The 20363-nt window shown below is 42.2% G+C and overlaps 1 protein-coding gene and 1 pseudogene across 6 annotated transcripts; both read right to left on the bottom strand.

Moving 5' to 3' along the window:
* Positions 1 to 5: 5 nt before the first annotated feature.
* LOC104737227 (protein transport Sec1b) lies at positions 6 to 4847 on the bottom strand. 6 transcript variants are annotated; one of them, XM_087480089.1, is made up of 21 exons: positions 4421 to 4847; positions 4004 to 4062; positions 3806 to 3887; positions 3609 to 3687; positions 3460 to 3510; positions 3268 to 3364; positions 3151 to 3183; positions 2723 to 2848; positions 2441 to 2632; positions 2273 to 2356; positions 2078 to 2176; positions 1928 to 2004; positions 1739 to 1835; positions 1520 to 1645; positions 1351 to 1446; positions 1150 to 1272; positions 973 to 1050; positions 710 to 888; positions 532 to 622; positions 343 to 432; positions 6 to 256 (listed from the first exon to the last, which is right to left on the bottom strand). In XM_087480089.1, exons 1-21 carry the CDS (start codon positions 4491 to 4493, stop codon positions 200 to 202), a joined length of 1989 nt encoding a protein of 662 aa, XP_087336215.1. In that variant the 5' UTR covers positions 4494 to 4847; the 3' UTR covers positions 6 to 199. The 6 variants fall into 6 exon arrangements, with proteins under 6 accessions (XP_087336215.1, XP_087336213.1, XP_087336214.1 ...); XM_087480087.1 differs by having other exon boundaries at positions 4691 to 4841; XM_087480088.1 differs by having other exon boundaries at positions 973 to 1047; positions 4691 to 4834.
* A 2549-nt stretch (positions 4848 to 7396) lies between these two features.
* LOC104738400 (ankyrin repeat-containing protein BDA1 pseudogene) lies at positions 7397 to 19289 on the bottom strand (annotated as a pseudogene).
* Between the last annotated feature and the right edge of the window lie 1074 nt (positions 19290 to 20363).

Here is a 20363-nt window from a genome sequence, read left to right on the forward strand (position 1 = left end):
TGTCCTTTTTGTTCAACAAATAAAAAATATATCCAATATAGCGATCTCTTCCTTTTTAGCCAAACAGTGGAAACAGTTGAATTGTATTTATATTTACACAGGGAACATATCTCCCCATTTTATTTCGAAAACCAAAAATCGATACCAAGTTAGACAAAAACGACGGCATCCAAGAAAAAGAAAAAAAAAAATCATGAAACTAAATGATAATATCATCAAGTGAGATCTCCTCTTCTTCGTTTAGTCGTTTCATTTTCTGCACATAAGAAGGCATTCTTCGTCATTAGACAGAGATTTTTGATGTACAGAAGTGTTCAATGCAAAAATGAAAAGATTCCATACAGTGAGGAAAGTTTGGGGATCAAGGAAGCTGGAGGAGCCTAATATCACTTCTCTGTCAAGCTTCTCCGTAAGTTTGTGGCAAACCCTCAACTGCAAAAGAACCCAAAATGTATCACTTAATCAATCAACCCATTATTTACATATGGGTGATAACAGATTTATTTTTTTCAGACCGGTTCATTTTAGTACCTCTGATCTCGTTGCTCCACCTACTATGAACACGAAAATCCGCTGTCCCTTTCTCTTGAATCCGCTAGATGCTCGTCCTAGCACCGAGTCACTAGAAAACACATTGAGAAATTAATCTTGGTTGTTTTCACCATGTTACCAACAAGCAAAAGATAAAAAAGAAACTAAAATGAATTACCTGAAATATCCATCATCAGAAAGGTGACGTCTAGCCCATGTTGGTGTTCGTCTTGAATGAGGCAACACCGGACTGCTTGATGGAGATTGAGAGCCAGAATAAAATGTTGGCTTTGGTTCATTCATACAAGGGAACTCTTGTTTTGGCAAATGACCTTTGCTAAGTTTCTCAACAAGTTCCTGAAAAAATATTTACCAATGTCACTGGTTTTTTACTAATGCTTCAAGTAAAAGAAAGAATAAAATTTCAAGAAGGTAAAAGACCTCTACAATCGGGTAAAAACGAGACAGCTGCCATGTTTGAGTTTCACCAACTCGATCTCTTCGAGCAGCTCGCTTCTTCTGAGTTACATGGATCAAAAGACTCCAGTTATTAGATTATCAAGAAAACCTTAGTCTTAGTCATTCTAATAATAACCAATAATGAGGAAGAATATGTACCTTCAGAACATCAAACTTGAGGGGGAAAGATCCTGTGGTGCTCTTTTTGGACTCTGTTTGTACTGGTCCAAGTAATCTCATATTGTTCACAGCTATTATATCATCTCCCGTCAATTTTGCTAGCTGAAGGATTTAAATCAAGAAGTAGTTAAGCTTCAACTTAATTTAAACCTTTTTGAAGAGACAGAATTGTTTATTTACCTCCATCATCTTTCGTCCCTTTTCACCTTCAAACTTTTTCGGATATATTCCCGCAACAATCATCAATAATCGCAGCTTGCTTTCATGGTTTATAATCTGGAAAACGTTGCTCATTTTTATCAGCATAAAATCTTCTGATAAATGAAACTAAGAAAGCAGAGCATCTTACATGGTTGGTGCTCAAGAATTTGATAACGTCCTTTCTTCCAGCATCCCCAAAAACAAGGTCCTGCTCGAGCTGCCCGAGATCTCTTAGACCTTGTTCCATGATAGTTCTGTTAATTGTTCTAGCAATCTGCAGTGACATTAACCATTAGTTATTTTATGAAGAAACAAAGGATCAAACTTTCTTCCATGGTTTATCATTTTATAATTTTAAAAACCTAACCTCCACATGTAGAGAAAGCTTGTCCATTTGCTCACTGTACTGAGGCAAAGCGTGAACCATCTTTTGCAAGTCTTTTGATGAAAGGTCACCAAAGTCTCTGCAGACAAAGAAGTCAAATAAACTAATCAGAAAAGTTCTAGTGGATCACTTAAAACAAGAAAGATATAAAAAAGATAAAATGGTAACTACTTTGAACTGTGTTTCAATTGCGCGGCTTTGTTCTTCGACACGAAGTTTGTCATCTTCTCATGCAATCTTTCACTTGCCTGAACAAAAAGACATAATTACTCCCAAACAAACAAAACATAACCAGTTTGACATATTCAAATTGAGAAATACATCTGCAATGTGAACATCACGAAGCTCCACCCAAATGGGATCTTGTTCATCTAAAAGAACCTCTTTCTTCTCAGGTTTATCACCAGTTTTACTCGGAACCTAAACACTACGAAATAAGAAGGAAATTACCATATGCTGTAGTAATGAGCTACAACCAGCTTTTACAACATTTGAAAAGTGAAACCAAAATGTCACCTCGTGTGTGTATTTATTTCCTTCCATATTAAGCAAATCGTGGCACATCGCATCGTATGTCCACTCATGAATGAGAGGTGCGATCTTCAAAAACATCAGAAAGTTACTCTGTTATTATGACATATAAAACAGAACATAAAAGATAATTGTCTGGGTGAAAATCCCCACCTGATCTATGGATCGATCTAGGATAAGTAGTTCACATGTTTCAGTCTGAGGAAAATCTTCGATTGTCTGTTTGTATCTTGCCAGACAATTCCATACACTAGCAGCAAGCTTCGTAGGAATCAGCTCTCGGTAAGTTGTCATTGTTGTGGCATCAAGAGCTTTGGCTGAACGGTAGCGAACAAGCGGGTATTCCTGTATAAACAGAAGAGTTTAAGGATATATAACCTTCATAGGAACTTCATGCCAAATCAACAAACAAGCTTTGAATTTTGTGCTTTGTACCCTTAACGAGGCCAAAACTGTAGCAATTCGTTTAGCTACGACATTCAAGCAATCATCTGCGTTTTGATGGTTTTCCTCGTCACTGAAAAGTTCTTCTAGAGCATTTTCATTATTTGTAATAAACCCCTGCAGAGACATCATAATACATAGGAGTAATTAAGCAAGCAGGTTTCAATATAAATCACATGTTCCAACTTGACAAGGTGCGTTTGATAACGTCAAGCAGTACAAATTGCAGACTTTTTGAAGTCATGTTTCTATGTTGTTATTAGTGAAAGCTGTAATTGAGGTTGGCCTAAAGAAAAGAAACCATCAACAACTTGATTTGTCAAGAATGAAACTTCAATATTAGATATCACAATTTGTGAAACTATGCAAAGCTTGAGGAAAAGACAGAACAGAATCAGGGATTTTAAGCATAATTATACCTGGACGTCCATGCTAATGTACTCCAAGTTCATCTGCATATTATGGAATTATCTTGTGAGATTGCATGTGGATAAGGAAAGTGAGAACAAATTATGAAAGTGGAATATAGAAGCAACCTCTTTCAATCCCCCAATTCGTTTCATCGCTCTCATGTCCTTCTTAATGAGATTAACTAAGCTTCTTGAAACAGGAGAGCTAAAGAAAACAAAAGCCCTGAAGTTCACATCAAAGAAAAATGATTCAGCATTTCAGACAAGAGAGTCCATGTATATGAGAAGTTATGAAATATGAAGAAAGTGTTCACATACCTCTTGTACAGTGGTGATTTCCCAGTCATATCTGACAAAAACGTAGTAACACTGCAAAAAACAAATACAAAATAACAAAAGCTTCAGATATCACAAGAGTTCACTGACGAGAAATCATTTCAATTGTCTCAGATGGAAGAATAGTTTACTTTTCTTGGGTCGGTTGGATAAAGTATATAGCTTCCATGGAAGTCATAGGCTGTCTATGTTTAGTTATAACCTCAACCACTGGGAAAACATAACAAAACATCAAAAAATGTCCATATAATCAAAAAACAATGCCAATAAGATAAAACAGAACAAAAATATTTATTGCTACGAGTTCTGAACAAGCTCTCTATCTTACAAGAAATGCCTTCTTGTGTGATCTCAGACATTTTACAGGCAGATGACATTATCTTCACTGTGAACTTGTCCATAACAAGAACCTAAAGATACATTTACAGGTTCAGTGAATCAATGAAACTGAACATAACCAGAACCAAAAACCAAAAGGGATTAAGAATTTTTAAGGTGAATTTAAACAAAACTGAATAGAAGTTACCTTCCAAGTTAATTTAGAGCTCCCATTTCTCTCTGGCCTAAGCATTTCACATAGTAACCCTGAAACCAAAAAAGTGATAAACTATTCACACCCTTGAAAAAAGTAATGAACTTTACATGATTCACCTAAATTTACAAAACCCCTCATGCTCCTGATATGCCAAAAAAAAAAAAACAAAAGTCTGATTCATTCTGATCGATCACATTGACCTAATTCGAAACTCCATAAACCCAAAAGAAACATATGACTTCTCTTTTAACTAATCCAACGAAACCCTAGAACCTAAAACACCCAAAGCTTCTACACAAACCCCATAACAGAGCCTAATGGTCTAATCAAAACCTCCCCCCCCCCCCCCCCCCCAATTTCGAGAATTCAGAAATTGGGTAAGAGAAAGGGTGAAAAAAAAAAGCTAACTTTCTCTGGTGATTTTTCTGAAATCCTTGTAATCTCCACCATTAGAGGACGATCCAGAATCGGAGAAAGACATTGCGTGGAATCGTAAGAATATGGTCGACGACGATAGAAAAAGAGAACTTTTCTTAAAGATGGAAAAGGGGAAAGACAAAAACTTTATCCGAGAATCGAATTTATATAACAAAATCAGATTCGCGAAGAAGACGAAGAAGGAAGTTTCCAATTTTGAAAATTGTGGATCGGGGGAGATTAAAGAAATCTAGGGTTTACTTGGTAACGAAGACAAAGAGACAGAGTAAAGGCGAAACTTGGCGCTTCTAGATTTTGCCGTTTCGTTGGGTCGGCTCAAGCTAGCGAGCGAGCCCATTGAATTTTCAAACTTTGAACCCCGAGTTTGTTTTTTCCCTTTTTCAGACGTGTGTGTGTTAAAGTCAAAAATATAATTTAATACATGGACGAATTTATGTATTATTATATTATTACTAGGGATAATCCGGGTTACGTCCCGTATGTATTTATCAATTGATATACAATATTTAATTTGATTTATAAGAACATTAATTTATGTATGACTAATTTGTTATTATATGTGATTATAAGTATATATTAACATATTATCTCAAATGTTGCCTAATATATTTTATTTATTTATTTATATATACAGTATTTCTACAATTGAAATTTGAACGGTTTTTTGGGCAACTCTTCACCAGTGTTATACTGTTATTGAAATATAATCTAAATGTTAGTTATAATAATTGAACTTGCGACATCATTGCATATAGGATGCTTACCTCTAGCTACTTGCCTCAATATCCTTAGATGATGTAGTTTTTTTTTAATTATAAAAAGAGATACAATTATTAATTATATAAAAAACATTGTGAGCCTAGTTGATTTATAGAGGATGTTTTTTTTTGGGTAAAAGATTAAGTTATTATAGAGGATGTTTTTACTTTCTAGCGGTCAACTATGTGTTTGTCTCCATTTCTCCCAGCTCTAAAAACAATGTGACCCTTAAGGTCATCGTATGTAGTATGTACCGGTTACCAATTAGAACGGGTGTCATTTTTTGTTTTTTTTTGAAAAAATGTTAAATTAGATTCTAAAAAAGAAATAGGGTTTTTACATCTTGTGCAACAGTTTATTCAATAGAACTTTGCAAAAAAAACTGAGTGAACTTCTGATGAAATAATGAAATAATAGAAGACAGTCAAAATCGCGAGGCTAGTAGAACGGGTGTATAGATGAAGGTTTTCTTTTTTCGCTAAATGAGAGATGAAAGTTGCATTAATTAGCGGTAACTGAGACTGAAGGGCAAGTAAATTAGACCTTTCACCAAGAAAAATATTATTTTCCCACACAAGAAATGTATATGTACATGTGGTGGTTATTACATGAATAGCGAAGTCGAGCACTGAAATCCAAATTAAAACACGAATGCAAGAAATAAACTTTCTTAATATTGGCATAATTTACTACTCTTGCTCATTAAATAAGGCATAATAATTCTGTTTTCTTCCAGTTCTGTTTTACTGCAAACCAAACATGTGCACGTTACCTAAGTATCTCATGCGATTCTTCGAGTATTACACTCTTACTTAATTCACCAATAATAAAACTACGACTCTTGAGGTCTTAATCATCTCTAAAAGCATCATAGAGTCGAGATTTAGATCATTTTCACTACTTTCGTTGTTTTCTTGTGTTGCATCACCTCCTCTGCAATCCCTCTTCACCTTAGACCTGACCACATGGGACATTGCGACTAACAATAAAAACATGGAAGAAAGCCCAAGAAACTATTAAGATTGTAAGATCAAATAATTATGTCCATAAGGAGTCGTGCACATTTGATGTGTGTTAAATAGTATTCATGAAAAGGTAAACTCTTAGTAGTAACACAATTGAATAACATAAAATTTTCAATTCCATTTAGGCTTTGTTTGGTTTTAATGGAGCCGCTGCGAAGCCTTTCGGCTTCCACTACTTTTATATACAAACTAATTAAAATACATGGAACATGCCTTATGATCTACAAATGTATCTACATATTTTGAATTCTAATAGACAATTAGCTAACAAAACCTATATCATAGAAGTAGGAAAAATGAGTTTGTCCAAAAAAAAAGTAGTAGGAAAAATGATAAAATTTTATTCAGATGATTAGAAAAGAATGAGTTGTATCAAGATCAGTATCCCATACAGAAGAGGTTACGGTTTGAAACCCCATTTAGTTAATAAAATTTCTACTGAAACAGAAAAATATAATAAACGAAAGGTATACATCAAGGACACACGCAACACAATTACCCTAATAAGAGAATCAATGTACATGCACCTCTTTGTGTGCTCCGTATATCCATCATCTTACACAACCTGCGACTAACTCGAACAATATAACTTTTTGTAGAACATGTCTCAGATTCGTCGTCACCATGGCTCATAATATCTTTAAGTCTGACGCAAACGAAACAATTGATGTACATGTACCTATTTGGCGTTCCGTAGATTCATCCATCATCGTATGCAACCTACAACCAACTTGATCAACCTATATTTTTTTTGGAGAACATGTCCAGATTACTCCTGACCATTGCAAAAAATATATTTTAATCTCAAACAATAGAACATGGACCTCTTTGTGTACTCCATGGATCCATCATCTCGCACAAGATCAATATATATTTAGATCTGACGCAAACAAAACAATAAGATAGAAGTCTAAAAGGTTAGAATATAGAGTTGTGATTGTGAATAAGGAAGTGGAGAGATCGTTACTTATTGATGCTCCTTGGAAATCTAGAAGTATAACGCTTAGTTAACGTGGCATCACAAAAAAAAATTATTTTTCCAAAAAATCAAAGAAAGTAGAAGAGATGAGGAGGCAACTAGTGAGAGAGATTTTGTAAAAGCTGAGGTGGACTATTTGAGAGGGTTCAAATTGTCCCTTTTATTAGTAGTAATTGACGAAAATTACAGAACAACCATCAAAGTAAGCCACCACAAGAAAAACACAACCATGTTAACTAAAACAACGAACATCACCCACACTACACTGATAGGTAAATACCACATTTTATCTGGAAATATCACAGCCATTGAGACAAGTAAGAGACATGGAGAGGCACCCTTATCCATATAAACGCCCATATGTATTCTTCTCCAGCTGGTATGTTAGATATGGGCTGCGCCCAATATGCCACTCGGCCCAACAAGATAAACTAATTGTGATTTCGGCCCGATAAACCTAGAAGCAAGTCCATTAATTCCTGCAAAGGGCAATCTCGGGAATTTACGATGGAAACCCTAGAGAACTCTAGGTCAACAGTTGCCTATAAAAGAAGAGAGCATTTATTGGGATCACCATCCTGACATCCAGACTTTACCCGGAGAGCAATACTTTGCATCGATATTTGTTATTGTTTTCTTTGTAATCCATTTCCACTTCTGAGCTCTCTCGAGTTCGTCATTATTCTGTTTGTTAGTTTTCTTGTGAACTAACGAACTTAATCTTGGCTCTTTGTTAGTGACGACATCGAATTATCTCGTTAATAAAAGAACCAGCTCAACTTTTCCCCGAAATCTTATTTATTAGTGTTGTGCAATCCCCAATACAAACAATTGGCACCCACCGTGGGGCAAGAGTAGAGCACTTCTTTTTGACGAATCAAGACCGACGGTCCACACTACCACGAAGATTCAAGACTCATGACGAATTCCAGCAAAGATCTCAACAACACTTCCGAACAGCCAACGGAGCAACGATGGGGGCGAACAAGAACACAAACTGTCCCGCCTCTACCTTCCTCGACGGTCTCAATCGCAGACTCCCTGCCGAACACAATCTCTCCGCCAGCGTCCGACGCGCCCTCTGAGCCTCTTGTAGCTACACGTGCTGAAACCGGACCTGCCGCAGACCAGCTCGTCACCAATGTCGCCACTCTCACCAATGTCGCTCTCCCTAACGCCGCTCTCCCTAACGCCTTGCCCGTACAAAGGAGCGGGATTGATGACCTGATACAAGTCATTCTCGATCGGCTTGACGGAACAAATGAACGACTCGAGGCGATTTCAGCTGCACAGGAGGCCTCCCAGAACCAGATCAGCAGGCTCCAGCGAAGGAGGGGCAAGCGCCGGAACAAGAGCAATCCTTCCGAGCAGAACGAGAATCCTCCCCCGCTGCAGCTATTTGTGGAAGATCGATACAACGGCCACATAAGCCGTCTGACGTCTATAATTGTAGAATCCATCGATCGATGAAGAGAGGAGCCAACTGACGAGCAGCGATATAGCCAGGGCCGACGGAGCGGAAGTCTGCTGACTCCGACACTGCCGAGACGACAGTCTGATGGAGATCTCAAAGACAAAACCATACGACGTCTAGAGACGATGCTGCATGAACTCTCCTCAAGAGTCCACCGAGCTACGAGCTCTGCTCCTAACCTTGATCGAGTGCTCGAGGAAGCCCAGCGCTCGCCATTTACGGCAAGCATCGGTTATGTGAACAAGTTCAAATTTACCCTGTATAATGGATTGGATGATCTAAAACCGTTTTTAACTTCAATGAGTGTCACAATTAGCCGAGCCCACTTCACTGAAGAAGAATACGAAGCTGGTTGCTGCCATTTGTTTGTCGAGATTTAGCCCATGGAGCGCTAGGGTGGTTCTCTCGACTTCCGCCGAACTCGATAGGGAGCTATCACGAGCTGACCACCGCCTTTCTCCAGCACCACTCCACGTTTATAATCCGAGGTGCCTCGAATGCTGATCTCTGGAACTTGTTCCAGCAGAACGATGAATCATTCCGAGATTTCATGGAGAGATTTAAAAGAATCGTTTTGAAACTCTCGATTGCCGACGATACAACGAATTCATCTCTCCGTAGTGCTCTTGTTTACGGCTCCCGATTTAGGGAGGATATCATAATCCACGAGCCTCTAACTCTGGATGACGCACTGCACCGTGCTAATAAATACATCGAGCTCGACAAAGAGAGAGCATCGAGAACGAACCATCCAGAACCGCCGACCTCCAAGTCGACGAAAGGAAAGGAGAAGGTACAAGACGAGCATCACGATCCTCGTCAACACTTTGATAAGGAGTACGCCGAAAAGTTGGAAAAAGGATAGAAAGTTCAAACGTTTGCAGTTAGTAATCAAGCTCCCTAAGCATCTTCATCAAAGCCTTGGAATAACAAGTGGGTTCGAGACCCATCGGGAAAAGGTGGCAACAAATATTGTGAGTACCACTAGCGAGCGGGGCATTCAACAAAATAGTGATACACCCTCCAACAGATCTTGCTCGACAAATTCAAAGAGGGCCAAATTGATGTCGACCTCGAGCGACGACTAATCGCAGCCCACAGGGACAACCATTTCTTTAATTCTGAGAACGAAAATCCAAGTAGGCAATACGACACAACTCGAGCGCCACAACGCGGAACCGAAACTCTGCCGCCGCCTCCGGCCCCAACTCTCAAAACAAACCCCGAGACGGCTGAAGATACGAACGCTCCAGCCCCGCGTCGAAGAATCAATATGATCATGGGCGGTTTGGCGACCTGCCGCGACTCAGTCCGATCAATCAAAGCTTACCAGCGGGGACTAGAGGTGAATCGGGAGTTGATAGCTCAAAGTACGCAACCTACAACGAAATCCGAGGCGATCGTATTCGATGAGGCTGATGAAGCAGGCCTAACTGGGCCGCACAACGACCCGCTGGTGGTCACCAAAATCTTGATCGACACAGGCAGCTCGGTCAATGTCATCTTTAAGGATGTGCTCATCCAAATAGAGGTCGATCTACGGACGGCCGAGCACGATGTACAACCTCTCACCGGATTCGACGGTGACACAGTGATGACAGTAGGCACGATCATGTTGCCAGTCTATGTGGGCGGAATGATGCATTGTATCAACTTCGCCATCATCGACAAGCCGATTGTCTACAATGTTATCCTCCGCATGCCCTGGTTGCATAAGATGAAAGCAGTGGCATCGACCTATCATCAGTGTGTAAAGTTCCCAACCTCTAGAGGAATATTTACACTACGAGGAGAGTCACTAGTAGTGAGAACCTGTTTCATTATCGAACGGCAGCAACGCAACGCCCAGACGTTCGCCATTTCAGACCCCGCCGAGCAGAGGGATGGTCGTGTTCGCCCGAACACAGAATCTGTCATCCAAGTATACATCGATCCTTCCAACGTAACTCGCTGCATGGGGATCGGTGCCGACCTACCACAATCTATCAAGGACGAGCTTGTGAAGTTCCTATGCAAAAACACCACGACCTTCGCATGGAACATGAGCAGCATGACTAGGATCGACCCAAGCATAACCTGCCAAGAGCTCAACGTCGACCCGACATTCAAGCCAATCAAATAAAAGTGACGAAAGCTCTGTCCAGAGCGCACTGCTGCCGTCAACGAAGAAGTCAAAAAGGTGCTTGATGCTGGATCGATTACAGAGGTGAAGTACCTCGACTGGTTAAGCAATCCAGTAGTGGTAAAGGAGAAGAACGACAAGTGGCGGGTGTGCGTCAATTTTACTGATCTCAACAAGGCATGCCCAAAGGATAGTTTCCCCCTACCGCGAATCGACCAACTAGTTGAGGCCACCGCGGAGAACAAACTTCTTTCGTTCATGGATGCATACTCGGGGTACAACCAGATTATGATGCACAAGGTTATGCCATTTGGCTTGAAAAACGCTGGTTCAACCTACCAGCGCCTTGTTAACCGCATGTTTGCCGAGCAGCTCGGATAAACCATGGAAGTGTACATTAATGACATGTTGGTCAAGTCGACCCGCGCCGCCGATCATGTCTCGAATATCGCTAAGTGTTTTGAAGTACTTAATAGATATAACATGAAGCTAAATCCGGCAAAGTGCTCGTTTGGCGTAACATCTGGAGAGTTCCTAGGATACCTCGTCACCAAGAGGGGTATTAAAGCGAACCCGAAACAAATCTCGGCGCTTGCAAACCTTCCGTCCCTGCGAAATACTCGATAAGTTCAACGCCTCACTAGGCGAATCGCTGCTCTCAACAGATTTATTTCACGTTCCCACTGATAAGTGTCTACCATTCTACCAGTTGCGTCGCAGCAACAAGAAGTTTGAGTGGGACGACAAGTGTGAGTCCGCCTTCATGGAACTCAAGAACTACCTAGCTACTCCCCCCGTCCTAGCAAAGCCTGGTCAGGGTGAAACGCTTTACCTATTCATTGTCGTATTCAGCTCGGCAGTCAGTGGTGTACTCATTAAAGAAGATAGGGGAGAACAACATCCAATCTTTTACGTTAGTAAAAGTCTTGACGGAGCCGAACTCCGCTATCCCACGTTAGAGATACTCGCTTACGCCGTAGTTATCTCAGCTAGGAAGCTGCGTCCGTATTTTCAGTATCACACAGTTGAAATTTTGACTAACCAACCCCTGCGAACCATTCGGCATAGCCCAAGCCAGTCAGGTCACCTCGCGAAGGGGGCAATAGAGTTAAGCGAGTACAATATTGAGTATAAGAATCGCACTTGTGCGAATTTACAGGTACTTGCTGACTTCCTAGTCGAGCTCTCTCCCGAGCTAGAGTCCGGCGCCCCGAGAGAAGAGAAGTGGACATTGCACGTTGACGACTCGTCCTCCCGACACGGCTCCGGGATCGGTATACACCTAGTTTCACCAACAGGTGAAGTGCTCAAGAAATCATTCCGGCTTGCCTTTCCTGCCTCAAACAATGAGGCCGAGTACGAAGCCTTCATCGCAGGATTGAGACTGGCACGCGGAATTAGGGTAAAAAAGATACAAGTTGGTGACCCACCAATTCAGCAGTGATTATGAAGCTAGGAATGATCGAATGGACGCTTACCTTAAAGTTTTCCAAGATCTATCTGGCTTATTCGAGTCGTTCCAATTAACAAAAATCCCCCGCAGCGACGTCAACGTCTGACCCCGACCTCCGTCGAGTTATCCCTGTTGAAAGCATAGATCAACCAAGCATCAATCTCCCTGTGAACGCCGAACCCAAGATTTAAAAAAGAAAAAGATTCTGCAAGATGAGACTTCCAATTGTCAAGTCTCGAAAAGACAAAGAACAGATGACGGCACTCCCGTGCTCACACTGCTTATCGTCGAACCATCGGCTAGTTCACTACCAACATCTGTTGAGTGCTCAGCCGAGCTAGAGTCCGTCGAGCACGTATTTGTCGAACAAGGCCAAGCGTCATCATCCCAAGAACAAGTGTCACCTCTTCAAGGACTAGAGTCATTCTCCCAAGAACAAGTGTCACCTCCTTAAGGACAAGCATCATCGTCGCAAACACAGACTAGCTCCGAACACCATGATCGGTCATACGATTGGCAGGATGAAATCCGTGGTTACATCGCAGACGGCATTGCCCCATCCGACAAGTGGGAAGCCCGACGCCTTCGAACTCACTACGCGCATTATACACTATACCGCGGAGAAGTCTTTCGCTGGAGCGCATCTGGCACACTTTTGGCTTGCGTCAGTCCCAACGAAATTGATAATGTGATGAGAGAGGTTCAAGAGGGCGCCGGCGGTAATCACTCAGGCGGCCACGCGCTCGCACTGCGCATTCGCACCAACGGACACTATTGGCCGACCATGAACTATGACTGCGAGAAGTTCGTTGCAAAATGTGAGAAATATCAGCGCCATGCTCCTTTCATCCACGCGACGACCGAACTTCTGCGAACTACTTCGCCTCCATACCCCTTCATGAGGTGGGCAATAGACATTGTCGGATACCTCCCCATCATGTCAAAAGAAATACATCCTCATCGTGACAGATTATTTCACCAAGTGGGCCAAGGCTGAAGCTTTTACGAAAATAGGAGCGAAACAAATCCATAAATTTGTTTGGAAAAACATTATCTGTCGGCATGGACTTCCATATGAAATTGTCACTGACAATGACACGCAGTTCACCTCATTGGAATTTGAGGGTTTCTGTGCGAAGTGGAGAATTCGCCTGAGCAAATCTACGCCCCGCTACCCACAAGGTAATGGCCAAGCTGATGCAACCAATAAGACTCTCATCGATGGGCTTAAGAAGCGACCCGATCAACAGGACGAACCCCGTTCTCCCTCGCGCACGGGATGGAAGCCCTTGCACTTGAAGAAATTGGCGTGCCAACACTGCGATGCTCCATGCTCGTGCATGATCCTACTCTGAATTCCGAAATGATGTTTGATACTCTTGACACTCTAGAAGAGGAGCGCGGCAAAGCACTTCTTTGGATCCAAAACTACAAGCAACGCCACTTCGACGAAGGTGATCTCGTTCTCCGAAAAGTTTTCGAGAACACCGCCGAGCTAAATGCAGGAAAGGTGGACGCCCATTGGGAAGGTCCTTACCTAATTTCTAAGATCGTCACTCCTGGCGTCTACCAGCTCCTCACCTTGGATGGCACTCCGAATCCGCGTTTATGGAATTCCGCAAACCTGAAACGTTATTACCATTAGAAAAAACACGTTTTAAATCGTTCCCTTTGCCAAGGAGTCGATGTAAGAGCTGGACATCTCGCTAAGACGGACTCGTACAACCGAGGTCTCCCTTTGCAATATGAAATACGAATGGCTTGATCCCTTTCTAAGGGTACGTAGGCAGCCCGTCACAAGGCACAACTATACTAAAAAAATAATAAAAAATTCAGTTAGAAACATAAACGAGCTCTCATGAAGGATGTCCTCCCACATCTTCGCATCAACCTCCAACCCAAGCAGAGTCTTCGATGGAATAACCGTACCATCCTTCACCCATCACCTGGCTCAATGTCAGAAGGGACTCGTTCGCCGCTCTGTTGTCAATGATGTGCCTTCTCATCCTCTCGATACGGGACCTATAGCCAGCAATCTCGACACCGACACTTTGTCAATCTCGAGACGAGAGCGGGAAGCATCGAGAGAAGCCTTGAGATTGGCCACCTACCTCCTGAAACCGGTGGCTTGCTTCGTGAGAGCAGCAGAAACCCCTCGCTCCTTGTCAAGATCCTAGCAAAGTTCCTCAGCCGACCTCCTAGATGGCTCAGAAGTGCGAGAATCAGCAAGTTGTTTTTCCAGATCGGCAATGCGACGCTCGTACGAGACAACCATGTGGTTCACACCCCCACAATCCTGAAACGTAAGTAGTGATGAAACGTAAGAAGCAAGGAATCAAGGTAGCAACTGTAAAAATTAACTCAAAGCATAAAGAAGAATACAAACCTGAAAGTGTTTCCGAGCCCACGATCGATACAACGCAGGATCATAGAGAGAACTCACAGGAGGAATCAGATCAAAGGAGCCGCGAACCTTGCTAGCAAGCTCGCCGCTAGCAGCTCTGTTGTTGATGAACAACTCATCCTTCGTCTTGTAAGAGAAGGAGAACGAATCATCAATCAAAGTGGTATCGCGCGGTATGCCATCCCTCCTAGATCTCTTGGATGACTCAGGCTCAGGAACAACCACCTCGCCATGAGAAGCTCTCTTCCTCGTCAGAGTGGGACACCCAGAATCAGCAACGACAATCGCTAAGGCATCAGAAGTCTCACCACGCGACTTCTTCTGTGCGCGCGAAGCAGCAGCAGGAACCGTGACAGCCCTCTTGTTGGCACAAGCAGAAACCACCTCCGCCGACCTCACATCACCTGCAGGTCGCTGCTCTGATCTTCCTGAGATTATCAAAGAAACATGGAGGATGTGGGCGCAAGCGAACGACAGGATCTGCAAAACATTAACCAAAACAAAGAAAGGGTCAAAAACCAATCAAGGAGGATCAAACAACTATAAATGAGAAACAATGAAGCTACCGAGAAACATGTTCCACTCTGTATCATAAAACATATCGAGACTATCAACTGAAAGCTCGTCCAGCCTAACAAAGAAGAAATAACGCTGCGAATGACGAATCTTCTTTTTAGCCCCGAGGACGATCTGGTGGCCTGATTTGGCACTAGTGTAGATCTATCCTGGACTACCTCTGACTTTCATAAACTTGGTGGCTTCCTCAAGAAAATGCAAATCAACCTCAACACCACAGTTGATACCAAGTATCGCCAAACCAGCCGCGTTACGGATACCTCCCACAGAAAGCTGAGAGATAGCTATCTTGCGACTCGCACAATAACGCGTCAAAAACTCTGGTAGAGGGAACCAAAGACCACAATCAGTAAAGTAATGCTCATAGAGCGCGGTGAAACCTGCTGGGGGCGTCCAAGGGCGTTCATGAGGTTAAAGAACCCGGAAAACCAACCCCTCGGGCATCTTGTTCCATTGCACCATTGCAACAATAGTATCCGACGTGCACAATGAGGGACCACGATTGGTCGGACCAACAATAAGATCAATATCGGAAACAACCGGAATAACACTAAGGCCCAAAATAGCTGAACTCGGACCAGCATCCTCAGCTGGGACAACGTCCATAAGACTCCCACCAGAGCCACTCTCGCTGTCTTCGCTAAACTCAAGAATATCATCAAAATTGTAATCGTTGGCCAAACTGTTAAGATCTCCACACTCTGCTCCAATGTCGATACTAACACCATCAAAAACATCTTTATTAGCATCATACTCTTTGGAGAAAGCACGTTGGTTTCCCACAAGAGTTTTACCACACACATGCGATGGAAATTGAAGGATGGCCTTCCTTTCTGCAAGATAAGCCGACCTCACGACCTCCCATCATGAGATCGGTATCGCCATCATCAGATTCGGCATCAATCTCATGACGAACATTCCCGAAACCATCAAGTCGACCTCCGGAAGCTCCAATGCCGACCTCAGCGTCATCCGCAATCTCACAAGGTCTCACCTCGGCATAGCGATCTCCACCCACTAAATCTACATTCCTCCGCCGATCTCCACTCCTGATCTCGTCTTCTCGACGACCTCTCTCACTTGAACCAGAGCCGACCTCGAAAGAAGAGGAGCCATGAACGACCATGGATCTCGCCGATCTCAAATTGGCAAACCTTGTTCGACGACCGCCGATCTCACCACTGTCGAGCTTATCAGTGCCGAGCCCATTACCGCTAATGTCGATATCCCCTCGCCAAACTACCATACCACTCGCAAGACCCATCGCGAGTTCGCTCGAAGGAACACCGAACCCATGAGGATCAGCGCCATCATCGACAAGATCGCGCCACCCTCGGAGATCGATTTCATGATGTCTGCTCATTCTCACCCGAGAATCCCCGACCTCAATTAAGGACATGCCGCCCATACACGCGGTGACCACGACCCGACGGTCGGTCGAATCATCTCCCTCGAAAACAACACTTGAGAAATCATTCTCCTTTTGCCGATCTCTTCTCTTGAAAACAATGCCGACCCCCTCCTTATCCAATTCGCCTCTCTCGACCCCATGAAAGCCATCGTCGCCGCCGACGTCACCAGATCTGGGCGCTCCCGCCAGAATATCGCCGACCTCATCCCCTCGCCGACCTAACTGGCCGCTCTCAAAAGCAATCCCAACCGGCCGATTGTCCGAATTACCAAATCTGCCGACCTCACCCAGATCATTCTCTCCAGCCGCGACCCTTGATGCCAAACAATGAGATTGATCGGGTCTATTCGAATTTGAGTCAACACGGCGATCTCCATCTAGTTCCATATCATTGGCGCTATGCCGATCATCAATAGAAGAACCGCGCTGATGGTCGACCATCGACGCTGCCGCCGAAGATTAATATGGAAGAGCGGCGACTAGGGTTTCGGAATGTGCAAACAAAAGAGAGAAGAAGAGTGAAAGAAGCACAAACATAAAGTAAAGAGAGACAAAATTTACCTTTTATGAAGAGGAAGGAAGTGAAGAAAAAATAAAAGAGTGAGGATACATAAATAAGTAAATAAAACAGAAATTATACTGTGAAAATCCGTCACCTCGATCTGCAACCCGCTCTTTTTCGGGAAATTCATCAAAAACCGCACTTGAAGTAAAGACCGCTGGATATTCCCGGTATCCCTCGAAAGATGAGCCCGACATTTACAGAAGATTTACTATAGCAATTTCTCTCCTCAGGGGCAACCCAAAATGATCTGTGCCGAGCAGGCATATTAACAGATAATTCAAACATGCCCTCCGATCGCAGAAGAATTGCTGCTCTCCGGACTAAGGGGGGACTATTGTTGGATATGGGCTGCGTCCAATATGCCATTAGGCCCAGCAAGACAAGCTAATTGTGATTTCGGCCCGATAAACTTAGAAACAAGTCCATTAATTCCTGCAAAGGGCAATCTCGGGAATTCACGATGGAAACCCTAGAGAACTCTAGCTCAACAGTCGCCTATGAAAGAAGAGAGCATTTATTGGGATCATCATCCTGACTTCCAGACTTTACCTGGAGAGCAATACTTTGGATCGAAATCTGTTATTGTTTTCTGTGTAATCCATTTCCACTTCTGAGCTCTCTCGAGTTCGTCATTATTCTGTTTGTTAGTTCTTTTGTGAACTGACGAACTTAATCTTGGCTCTTTGTTTGTGACGACCTCGAATTATCTCGTTAATAAAAGAACCAGCTCAAATTTTCCCCGAAATCTTATTTATTAGTGTTGTGCAATCCCTAGTACAAACATGGTAAAAAGCAAAACACCATTAAAAACGCTCCTTCGAAAGCCATGCTATTCACAACCCTAGAACATAGAAATAACTCTCGTTCATCACAACCGTACTAACACTCTTGTTACTTGTAGTACTACTACCTTCTTCAGCATTGCTTTGGTACACACCACCTGGTGGTTGAAGTGCTATATCATATAAGTAGTTGTGATTATCAGCACGACTATCACTAGAAGAGCACTACGTGATCCATCTGATATTTGATTCCTGTATCGAGCTGCGTCTGTGAACAAATGCTTCTTGAAAATAATCGGTGATTTCAATATTTCTGACACTTTCTTTGACTTTGGTAGAGAGGTTGCGCTTTTGCCTCCTGACTTACGAATGGTTTATTTGATTTCTCTAGTCTTATTATTGTTATTATGTCTCTGGTTTTGCAAGATATCTAGAGCGGTTAAACCATTCCGGTTATGGATGTTTCGGTTAACCGCTGGAGATCCTAGAAAAACTTTATTACCTTGATGTTCTTTTGATACGTTGTTATGTGCAAGGTCGTGTTACCGTTTCCATCACGTCTGTTCAACACTTGCGTCTCTAGTGATTTAGCATCCATATGACGCAGTCTTTGCACCCATCCCACAAGTACTTCAAGCTCTTCGTATCTATCTTTCAAAACAACAATGTGTAGAGCGGTCTTACCGTTCACATTCACATCTCTGACGCAATCGGGACAAACCAAAAGGAACTCTGTCATAAGGTCAATTTCTCCTCTTTTTACTAACATAAGAAACGACGTCGTACCCTATTACCAATATAAAACACAACCCCTCATTAATTTAGTCCATTGGGTACTAACCGGACCAAACACATTGTTTGGCCTAGTAGAATGAGAAACACCGCAAATTCAAACTACCAAACAACTAATATCTTAAATTACATGGTCATTTGGCCGATACTTGAACTATTGTGGAATCACAAGAACTTAGGGGGGAAAAGTGTATATCTTCATTTCCTCGAAGACAAATTAGGTCGGGATCAAGTTTGAGAAAACCGAGAGTTAACCGAGTTTGGCCTTTCTCTATAGCAAGGTGCAATGGACTCAACCCATATGTGTTAATTTTTCTAGCAAACGCAAGGTTCCCATAAGCAGAAGCTACATGAAGAGGAGTGTTGATGAATGGTACGACATCAATGGCTTCAAGAATGTACTAATCCTTATGAATTAGAGTATACAAGTCATCTATGCTTCTGATTTGAGCGGCAGTGATCAATCTTAGATTCATTTGGTAAGTGTGTATTATGTTTTTGCTCAATCTAAAAACATACGTTACTTGTTTTATATATGGATTTGTTGAACTTGACTCATCATTATTATATCATGTGAACTTAACAACCCATCATTAGTTTAAGGTAAGCATTTGTTGTTTGCTTGGCTAAACTTCCTAACCCAATAGACACTAAGAGAACTCAGAAAATGACACATCATTTGTTTTAAAAAAAAAGTCTTCGCTTGAAAAATGACTCTATCCAAAGATTTTAATTTTACAATCCAATCTCCTCATTTGTACTTTGTGGCAAATAAAACAATCCAAAGATTTTACATTTTAAAAAACGGTTATCTTATAAACATTTTTTGATATTGTATTTAAATATCTGATGAATTTTTGAAAAAGTTCTCTTCACACATTCTTTAGCGGATGGACCCGTTATTTATACATATAATCTATGATTCTGATTTGCGCACCGGTGATCAATCTTGGATCCATTTGAGAAATGTGAATTGAAAAGCTTACATTACTTGTTTAAGATTATAGAAAGGTAAAACTCTGTAAGGAGCATTGTATTCATGACTTATGTATATATACTACATTGGTTGGATATATCCAAATATACAATAGATATACATTGAGGAGATCTAAATATATCCTAAGAAGATTTATGTATATCTTCATCTAACACTGCCCCTCAGACTGAGCGGCGGTTGACGGACACTGAGGCTGTGTCCGAAGTCAAGAAACACTGGAGAAGAGAGCCTTGGTAAAAATATCAGCAAACTGTCGTGCGGAAGGGACATGCAAGACACGGACATGGCCAAGAGCGACTTTCTCCCGAACGAAATGAATATCAATCTCCACATGTTTAGTACGCTGATGTTGGACAGGATTGGACGATAAATGGATAGCGGAGACATTATCATAGTAGACGATAGTGGCACGGTGGAGTGGAATGTGCATTTCACACAGAAGAGTGCGTGACCAAGTGGCCTCGGAGAAGGCATTGGCGACACCGTGATACTCAGCCTCCGAACTCGAACGAGAGACGGTATGTTGGCGCTTAGAGGACCAGGATATGAGGTTTTCACCCAGAAAGACGCAATA

Source organism: Camelina sativa, chromosome 13 (assembly GCF_030686135.1).
Source record: "Camelina sativa cultivar CO46 ecotype springtype chromosome 13, ASM3068613v1".
NCBI lineage: Eukaryota > Viridiplantae > Streptophyta > Magnoliopsida > Brassicales > Brassicaceae > Camelina > Camelina sativa.